Below are 20,489 nucleotides of genomic sequence, written 5' to 3' on the forward strand. Positions count from 1 at the left end.
ACCAAATGTTGCTACATTCCAAAATTTTTTCTCCTCCACCATATTTCGTTCTTTATCTAAGGCAGTTTGAAATCAGAAAACAAGGGAGGAAAGAAGCAGCAACAGTGAAATTAAAACAGAATGCAATGGTATAATACATAAAACACTTTTTGTTACTATCAGTTTTTGGTAGTCACACCATGGATGGCCTATGGTCCACACAGTGGAACTCTTCCAGAATCATCAGACCTACAACATATATTGTACTTTCCTTAGTCAAGCAGGATATAATCAGCCAGACACAGACAGATACATCAGCCATACAATTCCTCTCTTTACTGTTAAAACGAGAAGCAAGAGTGCTGCAAGAAGGAGGAGCATGCCCACCGGATTTCTAGGTTTTTCTGGGTCTCCAATGACAACACCCATGTGTGGCCAAGTTATTCTTTGTTCACGGAAAACATTTACCACGGTTAAGTGATAAAATCCCACGTAACCCGCCTAGAACTCTAATGACATAGAGCAGATAGTTGGCTAATCCCCCCTCCCCCCCAAAAAAAATCAGGAACTCACTAGGAAGAACGCAAAAAGGATATAAATAAGCCAAGGGCTGAAGCCCAGAAAACTAAACTCTGAGGAAGATAATACTTCAAAGATAAAGATAAACATGATACAGATACATGTATGTAGACTATATTTAGTTGAATAGGCCAAACTCCTCAGGAGGTGTGTAAATATAGTGTACTCAGCTGCAATAGAAAACCTAATATTAGATGTGAATATAGGTATGATGATTGATTTGGTATGAACATATGCAAATAAGAAGGACGATCGATGTGCCGGTAACATAAGTAGAATGATTATGCCGGTCTTAATAACTCTGTATTGTAACACTGCTACAGAAGCCCTTGTAACTCTGTATAGAGCCCATGTACTGTAACATCTGCAGAAACTCATTGTAACTATTGTAACACCTCTACAGAAGCTCATGTATTGTAACACCTTTTACAGAAGGTCATGCAAACTGCTCAGAACTGACTCCCCAGTCATTACTAGCGGTATAGAAGATCACAATAAACAATTAATGAAGATTCAGCGGGATACAAGATTGCACATAATTCAACCAGATAGCCAGATTGCTATCAACAAGCTCATTCTGCACAGCATGGCTCTCGGTCAACTAATTAGAAAAAATGTTAAATACACTCATGCAAAACATTACAGTGAAAAGCTATTCGGATTGGACGAGAATTTGTCCCATGCAGGAGCTTCAGTACTCCAAGACAGCTGATAGAGATGGGGAACAAGACTGTAGTGGGAAGAAAAGAAACAGGAATAGAGGAGAGAGGGGCTGGGGGGGGGGAGAAGCCTCTTTGTTTCCAATTCTCACTTTCCTGTAGAATTAAAGTCCAGCAACAGGGAAAGAAGAATGGGCAGCTTTAAAGGGATTAATGAGAAAATACTAACAGTAGCTGCGAGAACCCCGGTACTTCCGCTCCCGTCTCCAGTAGTCGCTTTCTTTCTTTCGGCCCCACCCCTTCCTCGTGGCGTCACTAATCGGAGACCGGAAAGAACACGAGCCGCAAACAGGAAGGCGAAGCGTACATTCCAAGCCTCGCCTTGGTGTTTCTCCTTTGCGAAGGGCAGGTGTCTAGTTTCTTTCGGTTGTTTCCGCCTCCCCTCCTTGGAACATTATCAGCCGTGCGTTTCAAGCCTCGTTTTCATTAGAGAGTCTTGCTGCTGTATTACTGTACTGGGAGATTTTATCACATTTGAAGTATTACTAGATACATACATATAGTGCTATACAGAGTTGGCTAGTTTTAAGCTAGGGTCGACTTCACAAATGTGAATACCAAGAAGTTATAGCGATAACTCTGCTGATGTTCTCACAGTTCTTAAAACTTGCATCAGGTTCAGTAGTAATAGAGGAGGACTGAAAATAGAAAAGACTGGTTGTTGTTTTGTTTGTTTTTTTTACCAGGACTCGCCCCCAAGGACTCGGTAATAGCAAAATTGTGCGGAATTCAGGACCAATGCAAAAAGTTAGCGTGGGCAGAAGCCACAGTTAACGAGAGTTATGTGCAATGTTACTTTCAAGTTTTCTTCAAATTTGATATACCGCTTATAAGGCAGCTTTCAGAGTGGTTTACATTAATATATATTGGAAAAAGGTAAATATTTCTTCTGAGGATAGAAGAAAGCGTTGCAGATCCTGAGCCTGCAGACCCTCTGACCAGCCATCGCGTGGTTTAGCACTGCAGGACAACATTGGAGGTAGGCGTCTTCTACCAGGAATATTTTTATTTATTTAAAATGTTTTATTGCAACAATATGGAAAAGCAAAACAGCATCAAGAGTTACAATAATGCAAAATAATAAAAGGATAACACAAAGCACAATATCCTGTCCAGGCTAACCCTTTTTTGTTCCCCCCCCCCCGTCCTCCCAAGCCCCCTTCTGAGTGAGATTTCCTCCCTCTGAGGAGAAACGCCTTCCCCGCCCAAAAAAAGAATCTGAAATGAAACAACTAGAAGCCTGTACTAGAGAATGACTAAGGGACAAACTCGTCCCTGTCCCCACAGGATTTATCTTCATCCCTGTCTCCTCCCATAAAGGTTTCTTGTTTAGTTGCACATCCTGTCCTTGCCCCATCCCCTCAAGCTCTGCCTTCATCTGCATAAGCCTCAAACACTTTAAAATCATAAGTGTTGGAAGTTTGTGCAGATGAGGACAGAGCTTGCATGGATAGGACAAAATGTGCAACTAAACAAAAAACTAAACTAAACCTTAAGTTTATATACCGCATCATCTCCACGGATGTTGTGGAGCTCGGCATAGTTTACAAGAACTTAAAATATAGGAAGAGAAGGAAAAAAAGGTTTACATGAACTTATATATAGAAGAGAAGAGTAAGGGGAGATAGAATTACATTTTAGTGAAAAGCCAGGTTTTCAGTTGCTTGCGGAATAATTGGAGGGAGCCCAGGTTCTGCAGCGGGGTAGTAAGGTCTTTCCAAAGACCTGTGATTCTGAAGAGAAGGGATTTTCCCAGTTTGCCTACATAGCGAATACCATGTAGAGAGGGGAAGGATAATTTATACCTTTGGGCGAGTCTGGTAGAGTCAGGACTCGAGGAGTTATAAGATAATGGGATTAAGGGAGGAAGGATGCCATGAATGATCTTAAAAGCCAGGCAGGAGCATTTGAAATGGATTCTGGAAATCACTGGGAGCCAGTGAAGTTTGGCTAGGAGTGGGGAAACATGGTCAGACTTGTGTTTTGCAAAGATCAACTTGGCTGCAGTATTCTGGATTAGCTGGAGTCTTTTTTTTGATAGGCTTAAGTAGATGGCATTGCAGTAGTCTAATTTGGAGAGGATAATGATTGGACAAGGACTTAGGATCTTACTTTACTCAGCATGTGGAGGCTGAAAAAGCATGATTTAGCCAAGGAGTTGAGGTGGTCATTGAGGGAGAGAGAAGAATCGATAATGATGCCAAGGACCTTGCTTGAGAACTCAAGCTGCAGTGCAGCGCCTGAGGGTAGTGCGAAGAGGGTGGGCAGGTGTTCTAATTTTGGGCCGAGCCAGAGTAATTTTGTTTTTGATTCATTCAATTTCATCTGTACCGAGAAGGACCAGGAATGGAGTCTCATTATGCAAGCTGTAATGTTCTCGTGGAGGTTGGTGAGGTTCTGGTCTGACTCCCCTTTAGTTCTACTACTCAACACCCATCCATCCAAAGGCTACCTGAATTATGTAAAAATGATCTATCTAAGTGTGATGTATTGATAGAACATTAAGTATCAAACTTCTCACCTTGGGTGACAAAATGTGTAAATAAAGCCAAAATTGCTTTTAGTGTTTCTCTGTTAAACAGACGTCACTAGCCTCCAATACTGTAAGATTGTGAAAAGCAGCCCTTTATTGCCAGTAAGAGGGCAATGTTGTAACACATTTTTTCCCAACAACACTTGCCTTATTCACCAGATTATGACCTCCGTTTCTAAGAGTCTCATAAAAATCAATGTTGGTCAAAGTAAAAGTAAAAATACATGTACAGTATTTTAATAAGTAAAAGTACAGTGAAGAACACGTTAGAAAATTTACTTAGTAAAAAAAAGTTTTTACTTAGTAAAAAAAAATAACTACAATGAATACCTATAACTACAATGAATACAACTACTGTTAGTGTTTTTATCCCAACAATTTTATTGCTTTACCATGCAGTCCACTTTGCTTTTAGTAAAACTCAATTTTGAAAAAGATTGCTACTCATGTACGTGTGCTTGTGAGTCATTATTAAACCAGCACAGCTAAAAAGGTGTTCGACAACTGCATTGGCAGAAAGTGGATTGCTCAGTCTGAGTGAAAAGTTTCTTCAAATTAGGCCAGACTGTAATATTACTGAGGAGGGAGAAGTGGCCTAATGGTTAGAGCTACAGCCTCAGCATCCTGAGGTTGTGGGTTTAAGCCCCATTCTGCTCCTTGTGACCCTGGGCAAGTCACTCAATCCTCTATTGCCCCAGGTACGTTACATAGATTGTGAGCCTGCTAGGAGAGTTAGGGGAAAATGCTTGAGTACCTCAATGTAAACTGCTTAAACAACCTCCATTGATAGACAGTATATAAATAATTAATAATAATAATGTTTTTTTGACTGGTTCTGCGGATATTGATCAAGGAAATCTCTATGTGAAACACTTGACTTCCATATAGCAAAAATACTTTATCATCATAATTGTTGTCATTATCATATAAGAACATAAGAATTGCCACTGCTGGGTCAGACCCGTGGTCCACTCACGCAATGGCCCTCTGGTCAAAAACCAGCACCATAACTGAGACTAGCCCTACCTGCGTTTGTTCTGGTTCAGCAGGAACTTGTCTGACTTTGTCTTGAATCCTTGGAGGGTGTTTTTCTCTATGATAGACTCCGGCTGAGCATTCCAGTTTTCTACCGTTCTCTGGGTGAAGAAGAACTTCCTTATGTTCGTATGGAATCTATCCCCTTTCAATTTTAGAGGGTGTCCTCTCATTCTCCCTACCTTGGAGAGGGTGAACAACCTGCCCTTATCTGCTAAGTCTATTCCCTTCAGTATCTTGAATGTTTCGATCATGTCCCCTCTCAATCACTGCTGTTCGAGGGAGAAGAGGCCCAGTTTCTCTAATCTTTCGCTGTATGGCAACTCCTCCAGCCTCTTAACCATCTTAGTCGCTCTTCTCTGGACCCTTTCGAGTAGTACCATGTCCTTCTTCATGTATGGTGACCAGTGCTGGACGAAGTACTCCAGGTGAGGGCGCACCATGGCCCGGTAAAGCGGCATGATAATCCTTTCCGATCTGTTCGTGATCCCCTTCTTTATCATTCCTAGCATTCTGTTCGCCTTTTTTGCCGCCGCTGCACATTGCACGGACAGCTTCATCGACTTGTCGATCAGAACTCCCAAGTCTCTTTCCTGGGAGGTCTCTCCAAGTAATGCCGCAGACATCCTGTATTCGTTCATGAGATTTTTTTACATACATGCATCACTTTACACTTATCCACGTTGAACCTCATCTGCCATGTTGATGCCCATTCCTCGAACCTGATTATGTGACGTTGCAGATCTTCGCAATCCCCCTGCATCTTCACTACTCTGAATAACTTCGAATCGTCCGCAAATTTAATCACCTCACTTGTTGTACCAATGTCCAGATCGTTTATAAAGATGTTGAAGAGCACGGGGTCCAAGCACCGAGCCCTGCAGCACCCCACTGGTGATGCTCTTCCATTAGAAGCAGTATGGTCTACTTGCATCTTCATCTTCGTTATCATCATTGTGCTGGCCAGTTAAAGAGAAGGCATTCACAAAGTTGGAATAATTGTCTGTTGTTGTTCTAGCAATTTTTCATTTGATGGCAAACTATTTCAATATTTTTGAGAACTGATGCAAGAACATCAAATGTATGGGAACCTTTCAGTCTTAGGGTCAGACAAGCAGGCTTCCTCTCTAAAGACTTATCAATCCAGTATACAGTTACCCCAATGTAAAATTTTCTTTGGGATGACCAGCAATCTGCTGTGGTAGAGACATACACATATGTCTGTTCACCAAGAATTGCTACCAGCTTCATCTCCACTTCAAAGTGACCCAACTGTTCTATTTGGCTGGAGACTATTAATCAGTTCAATATATACAAGCAATTCCACTGTTCTTATAGGCTACATTCACCAAACAGCAAAATTTAAGATGAAACGATCCATTGTTTGATAAGGTTTGCAATAGCAAAATCCTGCTGCTTGATTTGATTTACTGAGGAATCATCATTTACATTTTGCTTATGCTTTTTCTTTTTACGGTGACCTGCAAGTTTCAGATGTAACTAGGTAAAAGTAGTGAAAATTGTTACTTTTACTTAAAGAAGTACAGGATAACATGTCACTTTTACTGAAGTACAGTAATTACATTTACTTAGTTACTATATAACACTGCCTACCAAACAGTATATCCAACGGAGATATTACCAATGTGTTGTGCAATTATGTACGTCTAAAACCTTTGCATATGCAGACACTGCCAAAAAGCATGAGAAAGCATTACGTGCAGTCTCACATTTTACACAAATGCAAGATGTTACATATCCTAAGTGATAAGCTCGCATTTGAGAAAAATAAACTCTAGTTAAAACCCATTCCCAATAATAAGCACTATGAATCAGAGTAGGAATGTGCCAAATAGCTTTACTGATATCTAGTGGCAATAAAAAGTAGCCCTAATTCTGCATTCCATTTTTGTGCTATATCTAAGTTATTCTTTGGAACAATTTTACATAATGCCTTATACAATCAGACACTGACATCATTTGTTCTGCATCCTTTTCAAAGAACTGCTCTAATTTCCTTATCAAGTCAGTATAAAAACTGTTTCTCTGAAGGCATTTTATATAGTGGCAGATTTGCATGTAGGCAAAGATATCTCTATGCAACACCTCTTGGATTTGCAAAAATATTGACAAAGGACTGGATGCTCCTGTCTTGTTGAAGTAAGGATACTAAGTATACCAGCTCATTACATGCCCAGTGACAAAATGGCTCAGATTCAATTCCCAGGGGAAAAAATCTACATTCCTAGTGATAGGCAAAAAATTTATATTGCCTGTTATCTCCTTTCAAAAAGATAAAAAGCCCCCCCCCCCCCCACACACACACACACATATCATGCAATGGTTTCAAAAGGGCTTGAGTTTTATACAAATGTGTAATTTTTTTCTTTCTGAGGCTTGTAAAAGATAGTATTTTCTCAATGTCCCAAATAACATAATCATCTAGTCCCAGAACCCAGTTTCTAACATGTCGTAAAAGGCAGACCCATTTATACAGCACATGTTAGAAATAACCAACCCCCCAACTTTCCAATTGCCTTGTAAAAATTCCTGCTGCAGTTTAGCTTCCCTCACCCCTTCCCCAGCAGAACTTCTTTAAGGCTTTATACAGCTTTTGAAGATCTGTAGGAGGAAAAGAAGGAATAAAATAAGACCACAGTGGAAGTTGTTACATAACAAAGCCATTTAGGGAACTGTGCCATACCAAACAAAGCTATGTGACCACCCAAGGGCAGAGGCAACGCACTCCAAAATCTGGAGCTGCTGTCTAGTGGTAGAAAATAAATTATTTATATTACAAAAGTATAATTTCTTGGGGGTCAAATGTAAGCGTGGCTCGGCTGGCTCCTCGGTAAGCTCATTATGGATAAAAGAACTTACCACCAAAATTATGGCAACAGTGGAGGCAGCCATGGATCGCAAGCTACAGCAAATTTATGATCGTACAGGGGAAGACCATGAGAGGCTAGATAGCATGGGCCTTGAAATAGATGCTCATAAGTAATGTACTAGTACCTTAGAAGATCAGGCCTATGAGTTGCAGCAAACGTAAACTGCATTATAAAAACATACCCAAGAACAGGAACAGAAGCTGGACAACCTGTAAAACAGGTCCTGCTACAATAATGTGGAGTTGGTAGGGCTGCCTGAAGAGTTTACCGATACAGAGTTAAGGTGTTTTTGGAATCCTGGCTCCCCCAAATGTTACATCTTGAAGACTGGATGTTCTCCAGTCTGTGTCGAGTGGTAAGATTTGCCTTTTTGTGGATGGCTTAGGGCTCTCTCTGACTGTGAGGCAGTTGCACTCCCTGAATACTATTCCTGTCGTGTGACTGCAGTATTCTGTTAGCATGATATTTCTGTGTAGCATTCTGTAATACTTTGGCTTATTCAGTTTTCTTGATAGTAGAGGGGATATATGTGAAGGAAGGGGAGACAGGGGTTTTGTTGATCCTTGCTGTATTATTTGTATTTATAAAATGACCCAATTGTACAGAATATTGTTTCTTTTTATACTTTAATAAAATACATTCAATATAAAATCATAACTGAGGCTTGTGTGGATGGGATCAGATGGTTTGCAGGGACCAAGCTCGCATAGACCGGGCAGAAACAGGGTTTTTAAATTTCAGTCCTAATAGTTTGCCGGTCCACAAAATAATTCTTTTATTTCCGCCGGTCCATAGGTGTAAAAAGGTTGAAGAACACTGGTCTTGAGGAAGGTTACTAAAATGGTCGGTGGTCTTCATCATAAGGCATATGGGAACAGACTTAAAGATCTCAATATGTATACTTTGGAGGAAAGGTGGGAGCGGGGAGATATGATAGAGATGTTTAAATCCCAAAATTTAACTACAAAATATTACTCACCAGAGATGGGTTACACTCCCCCGATAACCATTTCACAAACCAGTGGAGAAAAAGCCTCAAAAATTTTTATGCAGCAGTAAACAACTTCAATACTGTTTAAAGTCCAAGCTGCTTATGTACTATCACTGGCAAAAAAACTCCACCACCACTGAAATGTTATTATCAAAAGGGCAATATACCCATCACTGTGCACAGGAAAAGCAAAAAATGTTTTACTTAGCTTGGGACCATGGTCTGAAACGCCGTGCTGTGCTGGTAGAAAATGTCTGGCCAGACTATAGATGAAAACACCACGGCACCATTTAGATGTACAGTCCAGAATCCATGCCCAATCCTCCAACAAGTGCCTTGTTTCGCCTCTCAAAGGGTTTCTCAGGGATTGTGTCAGCTGAAAAACTTCTCTTCTGTGCACACCGGCACAAAACACGCCCCTGGCTAAAAAGGAACTGCAGGATCCAACTTCCGGAGGCACTTCTGGGTTACAGCGTCATAGCAACAACCAAAAACGGCTGCCATTTGTCCATTCAACAGCCATTCATTCTTCAAACTGTCACTCAACCAAAAAATACCACCCACTCCACCCGCTGATTAAGGCCATTAGGCCATATGGTATCCAAAAAGAAAATCCAGCACTGTTCATGCTGGTACAAAAGCCTCTTCACATTGCCCCTCCGCAGGGTAACAGGAATGTGTTCTAATACAAAACACACAAAATCATCAAAATCATGCCGTTCTTTGGCACAATGGTGGGTCAGGATGTCAACTTCTTGAAACATCTGGCAGTGTGACCAATATAGGTTAACCCGCAAGGGCACATCATCCCATACACCACTCCTCTTGTTTCACATGTTGTGAGAGAGCACAAGTTCACCACTCTTCTGCCTGGAACATGTGCAGCCGTGCCCTCTTGCATAACACCACAAGCTGCACATTTTCCACAACGAAAATGACCCACCTCTCCCTCCTCCTGGACAGTCCAAACGTTAGCCTTGCACAAAATATCATTTAAATTCCTATTACGTGTATAACTCTTAATTGTGAAAACATGTGACTGTTTGCATCATAGGCCAGATGTTCATGATCTTTCTGCCTAAACTTTGTGCCACTGTAGAAAACTTCATAATACACGGAATAACTTTGTCATCTGAAGCCTGTGTGTGATGTTGCAACAGTTGTTCCCTTGAATTAAACCTGGCCCTATGCCAGGATTTCTGTATTACTCTATACCAGTGGTTCCCAAACCTGTCCTGGGGACCCCCAGCCAGTCAGGTTTTCCAGATATCCCTAATGAATATGCATGAGAGAGATTTGCATATAATGGAAGTGACAGGTATGCAAATCTCTCTCATGCATATTCATTAGGGATATCTGGAAAACCTGACTGGCTGGGGGTCCCCCAGGACAGGTTTGGGAACCACTGCTCTATGCGGATAACCCCTATCTCTGTAACGCTGTTTAAGAGGTTCCGCTTGTCTCAAAAATTGTTCCGTCGAACTGAAGATCCGTCTGTAGCGAAAAAACTGAGATACAGGCAAATTGTTCTTTAATCTAGCTGGGTGCATGCTGGTATATTCCAAAAATGTATTCCGGTCAGAAGGTTTCAAAAATACTGATGTGGGAAACCTATCTCCCTTCAAATAAATCTTTACATCCGAAAATGACAATTCCAAGCTGTTAATTTTAATGTCAAACTGGATGAAAGGGTGAAAACTGTTCAAAAAAACCCAAAATGCGTCTAATTCCGCCTTGGTAGAATCCCATAAAAAGAAGATGTCGTCAATAAACTGCTTCCACATTCGAACATGGGCAAAAAAACTTGATAAATAAATCCAGCGTTGTTCAAAACAGCCATAAACAAATTGGCAATTGACGGAGCGAACGATGCCCCCATTGCGACTCCCATACGTTGTTGATAAAATTTCCCATCAAAAATAAAATAATTCCAGGACATAGCAACCCTGGTCAATTTTAGCAAAAATTCTGTTGGCACCACATGAGGATGAGCTCTGTTATTAAGAATGTCTTCCACAACTGCCTGAGAATGAAATTACCGGTAGTTGCCTAAGAACCTAGAAAACAGATAGGTTTTCAAGTGTCTCATAAATTCTAGATAGGAAAATGAAATGGTAAGCAATTGCTTGAAATCTTTATCCCAAATGGCAGCCTGATATGAGAATATACGGTCATATCTTTTAAACTTGCAACCCTTCACTGATGGACAGACAAATAAGGCATTAATTTTACGAGAGAATTTATGAGTAGACACTGAAAATAAATCCATCAAGTACAGTGGAGCTTGACCCATCAGGGCTCTATAATAGATGCAACCCAACTTGAAGACAATACGTGCCTCGAGCGGTAGCCAATGCAATTCCTGAAACAGGGGAGTGATGTGATTGAATTTATTCAATCCAAATAGAAGTCTAGCTGCGGTATTCTGTATAATTTGCAGCCTGGAGATAGTTTTTTTTAACACCTGCCAGGTAGACAATATTACAATAGTCAAGATGACTCAATACCAGTGATTGGACTGAGCGAAATGGGAAAAAAAATGAGAGAGAAAGATCAGAGTCAAGGTTAGATATAAAAGAAGGGAAGAAGATGGACAGTGAAAAGCAGAAAATGGAAATTAGGTCCTGGAAAAAGACATGGGAGAAAAGCAGCAACATATACCCACTCTTTTACGAAACTGCAATAGCAGTTTCTAGGGTGGGAAGCCGCGCTGCTCCCGATGCTCATAGGAACTCAATGAGCGTCGAGTGCAGCGTGGCTCGCGGCACTAGAAACTGCTATCTCAGTTTCATAAAAGGAGGCCTTAGTAAAAAGAGACCAGTACCAACCGAAGTGGAAAACCAAACTGGTCAGACAACAAAGGTACAAAAGTAAATATAAGTGTGATGTTGACATTGAAAATGTTAATTTCTTCTATTTTGTTCTGTGCAAGAGGTAATGTCTTTGTTTCTCTTTTTTTCAGTGTTCCACTATTCACAGTCTGGTTTCTTAGGGTTTTAATTAATCTGTAGTCTTCTCTCTCTTATTAGGCAGTGTTGTGCTGGTAAGCGGGCCGTCTCTCCAGATAAATACTTTACAAAATAAACTCAGCACTAAACTCATCATTTCCTAATTATTTTACTCCATTTTACTATTTGGTATGGTTTTCATATGATTTATTTAAGTGTAAGTTAATTTTTAATAGGAATGGGAGCCTGCTCCAACGTACCACTGTTAATAAGTAACCTTTTGTAACCGCAAAGAAGGATTATTTTAACATGGAAAAAGAGAATAGGCCAGACACAAAATCTACTACTGGTGTGCTAGAATATTTGCAGTGCTGACTTTTTATAGGTAGGGTTAGTTCAACTTGAGTGCGTTTGTAAGGTTTTATGCCACTTCTCAGTTCCTGGTAGTGGAGGAATTTGTGTAACATAGAAACATAGAAAAATGACGGCAGAAAAGGGCCAAAGCCCATCAAGTCTGCCCACTCTAGTGACCCTTCTCCTTGATTTTGCTCACCACCCCCTGCCCTTACATCATTAGAGATCCCACATGAATATCCCATTTATTTTTGAAATCTGCCACGCTGTTGGCCTCAATCACCTGCTGTGGGAGTTCATTCCAATGATCGACCACCCTCTCAGTGAAGAAATACTTTCTGGAGTCACCATGAAATTTCCCTCCCCTGTAGATCTCACTCGTGTGACACTAGAGTTTGAACAGGATGTTTCTGTCATTTTACTTCTGTACCTGTTGCTGGGAATTGTTTTGGTTCATTTGGAAATATTCCATGTGAATGAATAATTTTACTCTATGGGGGCAATTCTGTAGCTGGACACCACAATTTAGGTGTGCCAATGCTGAGTTCTGATTCTTGGTGCATAGATGCCATTATAGAATACTAACCTAACTCAGGTGTGAACAGTTATGCCAGGTCTTTAACAAACATAACTGTTCATGGTTAAATGTGGCACCATTAGCACATAACTTAGTTATGTGTATGCCAAAGGGGCAGTTTGAAAGAAAGAGGAGAGATGCTGGATGGGTAGAAAGGCACTGACTGATAGGCTACAGGGGGTCACCAGAAACCCTAGCATCGGCCCTGTCTGTGAGGAGGGGGCGACCAGCCTATCAGCTGTCAGATACTTACTGGCAGGCAAAGGGTTAGATCTGCCTGTTAAGCCTCCCAATACAAGAAAAAGTGGCTATTTTCCCTTCCCCAACTTTATAGAAGCTATGTAAGAGTCTGTGTGCTAATAAAGGGAATTGAGGAAGCTCAAAAGAGGCAGCAGAAAAATGTCCTAATAGCCTTCTAGCCCCAGTGATTTCCCCACCTTCATGGATCGTAAAGTCCATCGTGCTTCCAGTAGCGTCATAGGTCGATTCAACCGCACCGCATCCCCCTCCTCAATCCGAGGCAATGGAAGAGAGTCAAGATATTATGCCAATCCCTGACTGAGTTATCCTTGTTCACCTGTGAATCTGCAAAAGGCATCATTTACGTTTTGCCTCCTTGTGTCACTGAGCAGTACCTCAGTCTCTAGTTTTTCCTTCTGCAAGCAAATTGAAAAGGTGTCTCTTTCTGCTCTACATCTCTTTTATTGTTTTGGGGTTTATTAAATCTGATTTTGAGGCTTCATGGTGCTACAGAGGTTCCCAGAGATCCTGGGACACCTTTGCCTGGGAGTTTCTGGGGGAAACCCTTTAGGGCACCTGTTTGGCCGGCTTGCACTAACCTTTGAATAGCCGAGGGAGGGTTCTTCTGGAAGTGCAGCTTGCCCTGAATTTTTTCAGGCGCTTGAGCGCAGGAGGATGGTGGTATTTTCTGAGGTTACTTCTGAATCTATTCTCTTTAAGTTTCATCTGATGCCCTCTCATTCCAGAGTTCTCTTTCAACTGAAAGATTTTCCTCGTGCATTTATGCCATGTAGGTATTTAAACGTCTCTATCATATCTTTGTACGCATAGTCAGTAAGATGTAAATGGAAGAAAAATAGCAGGCACAGTGATACTTGAAGGGGAAGAATGTGTAGAACATGAAAAAGATAAGGCTGAATTGCTTAACAAATATTTCTGTTCTGTGTTCACAGCTGAAGCACCAGGAGTGGGCCCACAGAAGACGAAAGCAAATTGAGCTGGGGTGTGGTAGACCCTGATCGATTTTCAGAGGATTGTATTTATGAGGAGCTCACTAAACTAAAGGTGGATAAAGCAATGGGGCCGGATGGTGTACATCCAAGAGTACCGAGGGAGCTTAGGGAAGTTCTGGTAGTTCCGCTGACCTTTTCAATGCTTCTCTAGATCAAGAGTGGTACTGGAGGATTAGAGAAGGGTGGAGGTGGTCCCTCTCTACAAAAATGGAAGTAAGGAAGAAGTAGGTAAGTGTGACTTCTGCGGAAATGTTTTTAAAATAGAGAATATTGATGTTTCTGGAATCCAGTGGATTATACAGGCCCCGAGGAAGGTCTCATCAGAAAAATCTGATCAATTTTTTTGACTGGGTGACCAGAGAATTGGATAGAGGGAGAGCGCTAGATGTGGTGTATTTAGATTTTAGCAAAGCCTTTGACAGTGTTCCACATAGGTGTCTCGGTATGGGCACCAAAGTGACAGACTGGGTTAGGAACTGGTTGAATGGAAGGCAACAGAGGGTAGTTGTAAATGGAAATTGTTCTGAGGAAAGGAAAGTTACCAGTAGTGTGCCTCAAGGTTTTGTTCTTGGGCCTGTTTTTTAACATTTTTAAGCAATATTGCTGAAGGGTTGACCGGTAAGATTTACCTCTTTGCGGATGTTACAAAAATCTGCAATAGAGTAGACACCCCTGATGGTGTGGAGAACATGAGGAAGGACCTAGTGAAGCTTGAGGAATGGTCTGAAATTTGGCAGCTAAGATGTAATGCTAAAAAATGTAAGGTTGTGCATTTGGGCTGCAGAAAACCGAGGGAACTTTACAGTCTAGTGGGTGAAGAGGTTTTGGGCATGAAAGAGAAACAGGACATGGATGCGACAGTATGTGATGATCTTAAGGTGGCCAAACAGGTTGAAAAGGCAATGGCGAAAGCTAGAGGGATGCTTGGGTATACAGAGAGAGGTAAAGAGGTATTAATGCTCCTGTATAAGACTGTGGTGAGACCTCATTTAGAATATTGTGTATAATTCTGGAGACTGTACTTTCAAAAAGATATAAACAGGATGGAGTCGGTCCAGAGGAAAGGTACTAAAATGGTTGATGGTCTATGACATCATAAGGCATAAGGAGATAGAAAAGATCTCAATATGTATACTGAGGAGGAAAGGCAGGAGAGGGAATATATGATAGAGCTGTTTAAATACCTACGTGGCATAAATGTGCATGAGGCAAGTCTCTTTCATTTGAAAGGAAGTTCCAGAATGAGAGGGCATAGGATGAAGTTAAGAGGTGATAGACTCAGGAGTAATCTAAGGAAATACTTTTTTACAGACAAGGTGGTGGATGCATGGAATAGTCTCCCAGTAAAGGTGATGGAAACAAAGACTGTATCTGAATTCTAGAAAGCTTGAGACAGGTATGTGGGATCTCTTAGGGAGAGAAGGAGATTGTGGATGCTGCAGATGGGCAGACAGGATGGGCCTTTTATCTGTTGTTATGTTTCTATTTTCCCATGCCCCCTTTGCCCCCTTCCTTACTCACCCTCCCCTCGATACAGCACCTTACTTCCTCCTTGCCCTGAGTCCAGTGCTTCTTTCTTCTTGTTCCCCACATGCATCACCTCTCTCCTTGCCCCTTCAATTAGCAACTCCTTTCTCCAGATCCAGCAGTTTTCTCTCTCCTTGCACCTCCCTCCATGCAGCAACTCTCTCCCTCCTTACACTCCCTTCCAGGCAGAAACTCTAGGGCTGTGGCTCACTGGTTGAGCTACTGCTTCTGCACCCAGAAGTTGTGAGATCAAATCCCAGTGCTACTTCTTGTGACCCTGGGCATGTTACTTAATTCTTCAGTGCCCACCGCTTTGGATGTCAGCTTTGAAATGCCAAAGCGACAAAAAAGGCAGTATACAAGTCCCCTTTCCCTTTCTTTCCTAGTACCCCCCTTCCATGCAGCAACTCTCTCCCTCCTACACCCCCATCCATGCAGCAACTCTCTACCTCCTTACACCTCCCTCCATGTAGCAATTTTCTCCCTGCTCCCATAAATGACCTAGTCTTCGTCAGAACCTGCTGCTTCTCTGAATCAAAGAGGCTGCAGTGTAAGAATGTCTGTGTTGCTGCTGGCTCTGACTGACCTCAGGAAAAAGGAAGTTACATCAGTGCTTGATTTAGCTTCTTGTTTCTGGGTCATCATGGACACACTGATGCTGTCACCACAGCTTCTTTCATACTTAATGTGATCATACGTCCTGTTTTGAATGATACTGTCCCTTTTTCAGATCCCCTGTCCCGTTGTCCCCACATACAGCTTCGGGACGCCGAAATGTCCCATTTTCAGAGACGGCATCCCGAAGCTGTGTGTGGGGATTATAGGATAGGCGATCGCAGAGAAAAGGCTGCCTGCTTTCCGACTCGCCGCTGCAACAACTGCAGGAAAGGCATGTCCAGGCACTGGCCCAGAAGCCTTCTCCCCGACTGAATTCTGGGCCAGTCAATCGCTACCTGGCTGGCCCATAAATTTCTCTCCAACGTCAGAATTGGTGCAGACAGAGGGGGAGAGACCCTGAGGAAGAACAGAGAGATGGAAGATCATAACAGAGGAGGAAAATTAATAGATGTCCCTTTTTGATGAAAAAAATAAATGGTCATGTTATTCATATCTGAAGAAGCAGCAGGTCCTGACTCGGGCAAGGTAATTGTGTTAATCATGATTAATTTTGATTAGCATGTTAATTTAGTCATTAATATGTTAAATCTGCAGCCCTATTAAATATAAAAGCATAGTTTCATTAAAGTCAGAAGTTAGTGAGAAGTGTAGAACAGTTAAGAGCAGGGGTCCCCAAAGTCCCTCCTTGAGGGCCGAATCCAGTCGGGTTTTCAGGATTGCCCCAATGAATATGCATTGAAAGCAGTGCATGCACATAGATCTCATGCATATTCTTTGGGGAAATCTTGAAAACCCGACTGGATTCAGCCCTTAAGGAGGGACTTTGGGGACCCCTGGTTAAGAGCATCTGAAAGAGAGTGAGTAGAAGATAGTGTCTTTATGTGTTAGAAATAGTGGCAGGGGTTATATAGCTAATTAACGGAACAAAGTAGAAAATTATGCAATGGCAAATGACTTTCCTCTTTACTTGTGAGAAGGCAAGAAGAAATCTAGATTAGAGGGTAATGTTTCCAAGCAAGTCAGATTTTCATTATGGTAGATAAAAAAACAAGTCTTGCTCAAGGAAAAGTCTTTAGATCTAGATTAATGGATTGTTGCGACTGTTTGCTAGCCTAAAGTTAAAGCAATTAAAGTTTCTGATCATTAGAGCTCGTGATTCTAAGAAATCAATTACATCAAGGTGTTGTTTAGCTTAGGAATTCTATAATCCACAAACCATTCATAATCCTTAAAAACAACATGGTGACAGTAACATATACAAAGATGAGGGTAGTCTAAGCAAAATATTAAACCAGGATGGCTCAAAAGTTTCTCCCAAGCAACTTAGCCATTCATTTTTCATATTTTTGTAAACCGAAAGACAATTACTCAAATAGCCCAACTAATAACCAGGGGAATGAATCTCACTTTACAAATACAGTATTTCAGGAAATATAATTCCTTATATAATTCTTCACACCCTTTTACATTATTCACTTTCTTCTGTCTAAAAAATACAATTCAAAATGAATAAAAATAATTAATTAAAGTAGGCGTTTATTTCACAGATCCACACAGTATACCGTACTCTGTATTTTGCATAAAACTTTGTTAAATGTAAGGTACTAACCAATAGATTATTCCTCAGAGCAGAATGCTCATAATATCTGAAGCTGTCATAGATTCTGATATTCCTTTCCAATTTTGCTTTCATGGGAGAGAGACGGGAACAGCAACTGGCAAGGACAGGTGCATCCATTGGGGGATTATTTATTTATTTAAACAATTTATAGCCCGCTTACACCTAAGCGGTTCACAAAACACATATACTATCTTCAAAAGACAATACAAAAATCAAATAATTTACATACATCTAAAACATGCTCCAATTTAAATAAATAATTATTCATAAAAAGTCTCTACAAATAAAGTTGTCTTTAACACCTTCTTAAATTGCTGAATATCAGAAAGTTAATTAAGGGCTCCTTTTACGAAGCCGCGTTAGCGGCTTTAGCACGTGCAACTTTTAATCATGCACTAGCCGAAAAACTACCGCCTGCTCAAGAGGAGGCGGTAGCGGCTAGCGCGTCCAGCAGTTTAGCGCACGCTATTATGGGCGTTAAACTGCTAACGCGGCTTCATAAAAAGAGCCCTAAGTGTTCACGTTAAGTTGTTCCATTAATCCCTCTAAGGCTTTTCTACTCAATTGGAGCTCCTTTTTCTACTCTAGACATGATTGAAACAGGTCTGACTAAAGATGTCCTCCTTTTTTACACTTGAACATTTTCTTCCTTTGCTAGACCTCCAGATTTTGGACCCTCTAGTCCCACCCAGATCACATCCACAATACTCCCCCTTGCTATTTGAACATATGGCAGTGTTGGTCGTCCAAATCCTTCCTTTGCAAATACATGATTTGGATGTTTCAAGTACGTTGACGTCCATTTTGGGACATTCATATGCTTCAAAAATAAGTGCCTTAGAGACATAGACAAGAAAGTCTATAGTTAGCAGGCTTATGACCTCCAAAATTAGTCTGGTGTATTGCACAAAAATAATAGCTATATTCTAGGTAAGAATAGAATCTGCTTCTTCTCTTGAAATTTACAGGACCACCTCTGACACACCCACAATCCTGGCCAGTTAGAAAACCACTAACCAGTTGGCATCCCTTTGATGTCTCCATTGAGACACAGTGGTGGCATCAAAAGCCAATTCAGTTTATGGCAGGGGTGAGACACTCAGTCACAAGTTCATGCTGTCGACGGGACAGAACTATTTCACCTAACCAACTACTCGTACATTTGTAGTTAAAATGAAGAATTGAAGAGTTATAGTTTGTATCTGAGGTATTCACTCAGCTTTTCTGTTTTTAAGGATGGAAGGTTCCACAATAGAAACAAATGCCACCACTGCAGTAAAACAAGACAAAGTATTGGCTAAGGAGGAATGGATAATGAAATGGGAGCAAAAGAATATTGCATTTCATCAGGAGCACATACACAGGTAAGAGCTTATCAGATCCTTTCTCTTAAATACAACTTGCTGGGCTATTATGTTTTTTTACTTGCCTTCATCTCACGATCTGCACGTCACATTGCATTCAAGCCCTGCTTTGATGTCATAGCATGCCAACTACGAATTGATTTTAGTTTGTAAAGTGACAAAAAAAAAAAACAAGATTTGAAGAAGGACGATATCTGGGCAAAGAACAATAATTTTAAGTTTAATATGATGCCTAGGTATCTAAATTTGTGTACTGGCTGAATGGGTGACCAAAAAAGCACAAGAGTGACCGCTGGAGTGGAAGCGTGTCCAGTAATCCAGCAAAAACCGGTGTGATACTTTTGACTTTTTTGAAGTGAGATAAGATCAGGGTTAGAATTGAAAGTAAAGTATATTTTTAAAAAGAGCATTGAAGTATTCTTTAAAAATTACTTAAAAGGACACTGGCAAACGGTCCACAGTAGGGATGATACAGTGGACTGCACAGTTAGCCCCCTCCCTTTTTTTTTTTTGTTTAAATCTTTATTGATTTTCAAACTTTGATAGTGCAATACAATTGGTAAATCATAAATACGGCATAGAACGTACTAATACCTATACAATTATTACACTAAACAGTCATTTACTCCCATCCCCATCTTAATTATTAATACAATAATACATATGATATGATTTCAATATTATAATTAAATAATTTAACTCCTCAACGTACAAGTTTCAAGTTTATTAGAAATTTGATGAATCGCTTATTCATAATTTACTAAGCGAATTACAGTAAAATCCAAAGTAAACATACAGCATACAATTTTAAAAATTTAGCTAAAAAAAAGGGGTTGGACGAACAGACAAACAGACAAGACTGAATACGAAGGGAGTAAAGGGGTAAAGTTACAAAATTAATAATTTTGAAGAAAGAAAAGAATTATAGAGGGAAAAAAACATAAGGAGGGATATCCATTTTTTCTTTCTTTTGTTTTTTAATTTTTGGTAGGGAGTCTACTGCACTGTATATATTCCATTCAGAGATTAAAAGCATCTTTAAACAAAAATGTTTTTAAATTATTTTTTTTTTAATTAATGTCTTTTTCATCTCTTATGTATTGGGGTAGGGAATTCCAGACCTGGGGGGCCACTATTGAAAACATATCATGACGTCTAGTGCCAATAACTTTTAAGGAAGGAACTGCGAGTAGTCCTTGGGCCATAGCACGAAGAGAGCGGGATGTGTTATACGGAATAAGAATCTTATTTATAAATTGCGGTTCGCTCGTAGATAAGGTTTTTTACATTTCCCTCCTCCCACCCTCAGTTGAACAGCTATTCCCGTCATGATCAGGAAAAGGTGACTTTTATACTTATCTAAAGTAGACTTAACATGTAGTAACGTACCACAAATTACAGCTTCATAGGTTTTTAAAAATATATATACCAATGCTACAATTCTGAATATACAAAATACAGCAATGAAATGCAATAAACATAAAATAAAGAATTGAAAGT

General features: G+C 40.6%; 2 protein-coding genes across 3 annotated transcripts in view; one reads left to right on the plus strand and one right to left on the minus strand.

The window, feature by feature from the left end:
• Nucleotides 1-1,576, minus strand: part of KDM1B (lysine demethylase 1B) — a 122,463-nt gene extending 120,887 nt beyond the window's left edge. The window contains exon 1 of one of the 2 annotated variants that reach the window (XM_033934580.1): nt 1,447-1,576. The gene's annotated coding sequence lies outside the window, so the exon portion shown is untranslated. Of the gene's footprint in view, nt 1-366; nt 375-1,446 lie in introns of those variants that run through there. The other variant, XM_033934581.1, reaches the window with a different exon arrangement.
• Nucleotides 1,577-7,968: 6,392 nt separating this feature from the next.
• The window catches only part of TPMT (thiopurine S-methyltransferase), a 45,114-nt gene continuing 32,593 nt past the window's right edge, over nt 7,969-20,489 (plus strand). The window contains exons 1-2 of the mRNA XM_033934584.1: nt 7,969-8,091; nt 18,861-18,989. Of these exons, the coding sequence (XP_033790475.1) occupies nt 18,862-18,989 (128 nt within the window). The 5' untranslated portion in view covers nt 7,969-8,091; nt 18,861. The remainder of the gene's footprint in view (nt 8,092-18,860; nt 18,990-20,489) is intronic.

Source organism: Geotrypetes seraphini, chromosome 2 (genome assembly GCF_902459505.1).
Source record: "Geotrypetes seraphini chromosome 2, aGeoSer1.1, whole genome shotgun sequence".
NCBI classification, from domain to species: domain Eukaryota; kingdom Metazoa; phylum Chordata; class Amphibia; order Gymnophiona; family Dermophiidae; genus Geotrypetes; species Geotrypetes seraphini.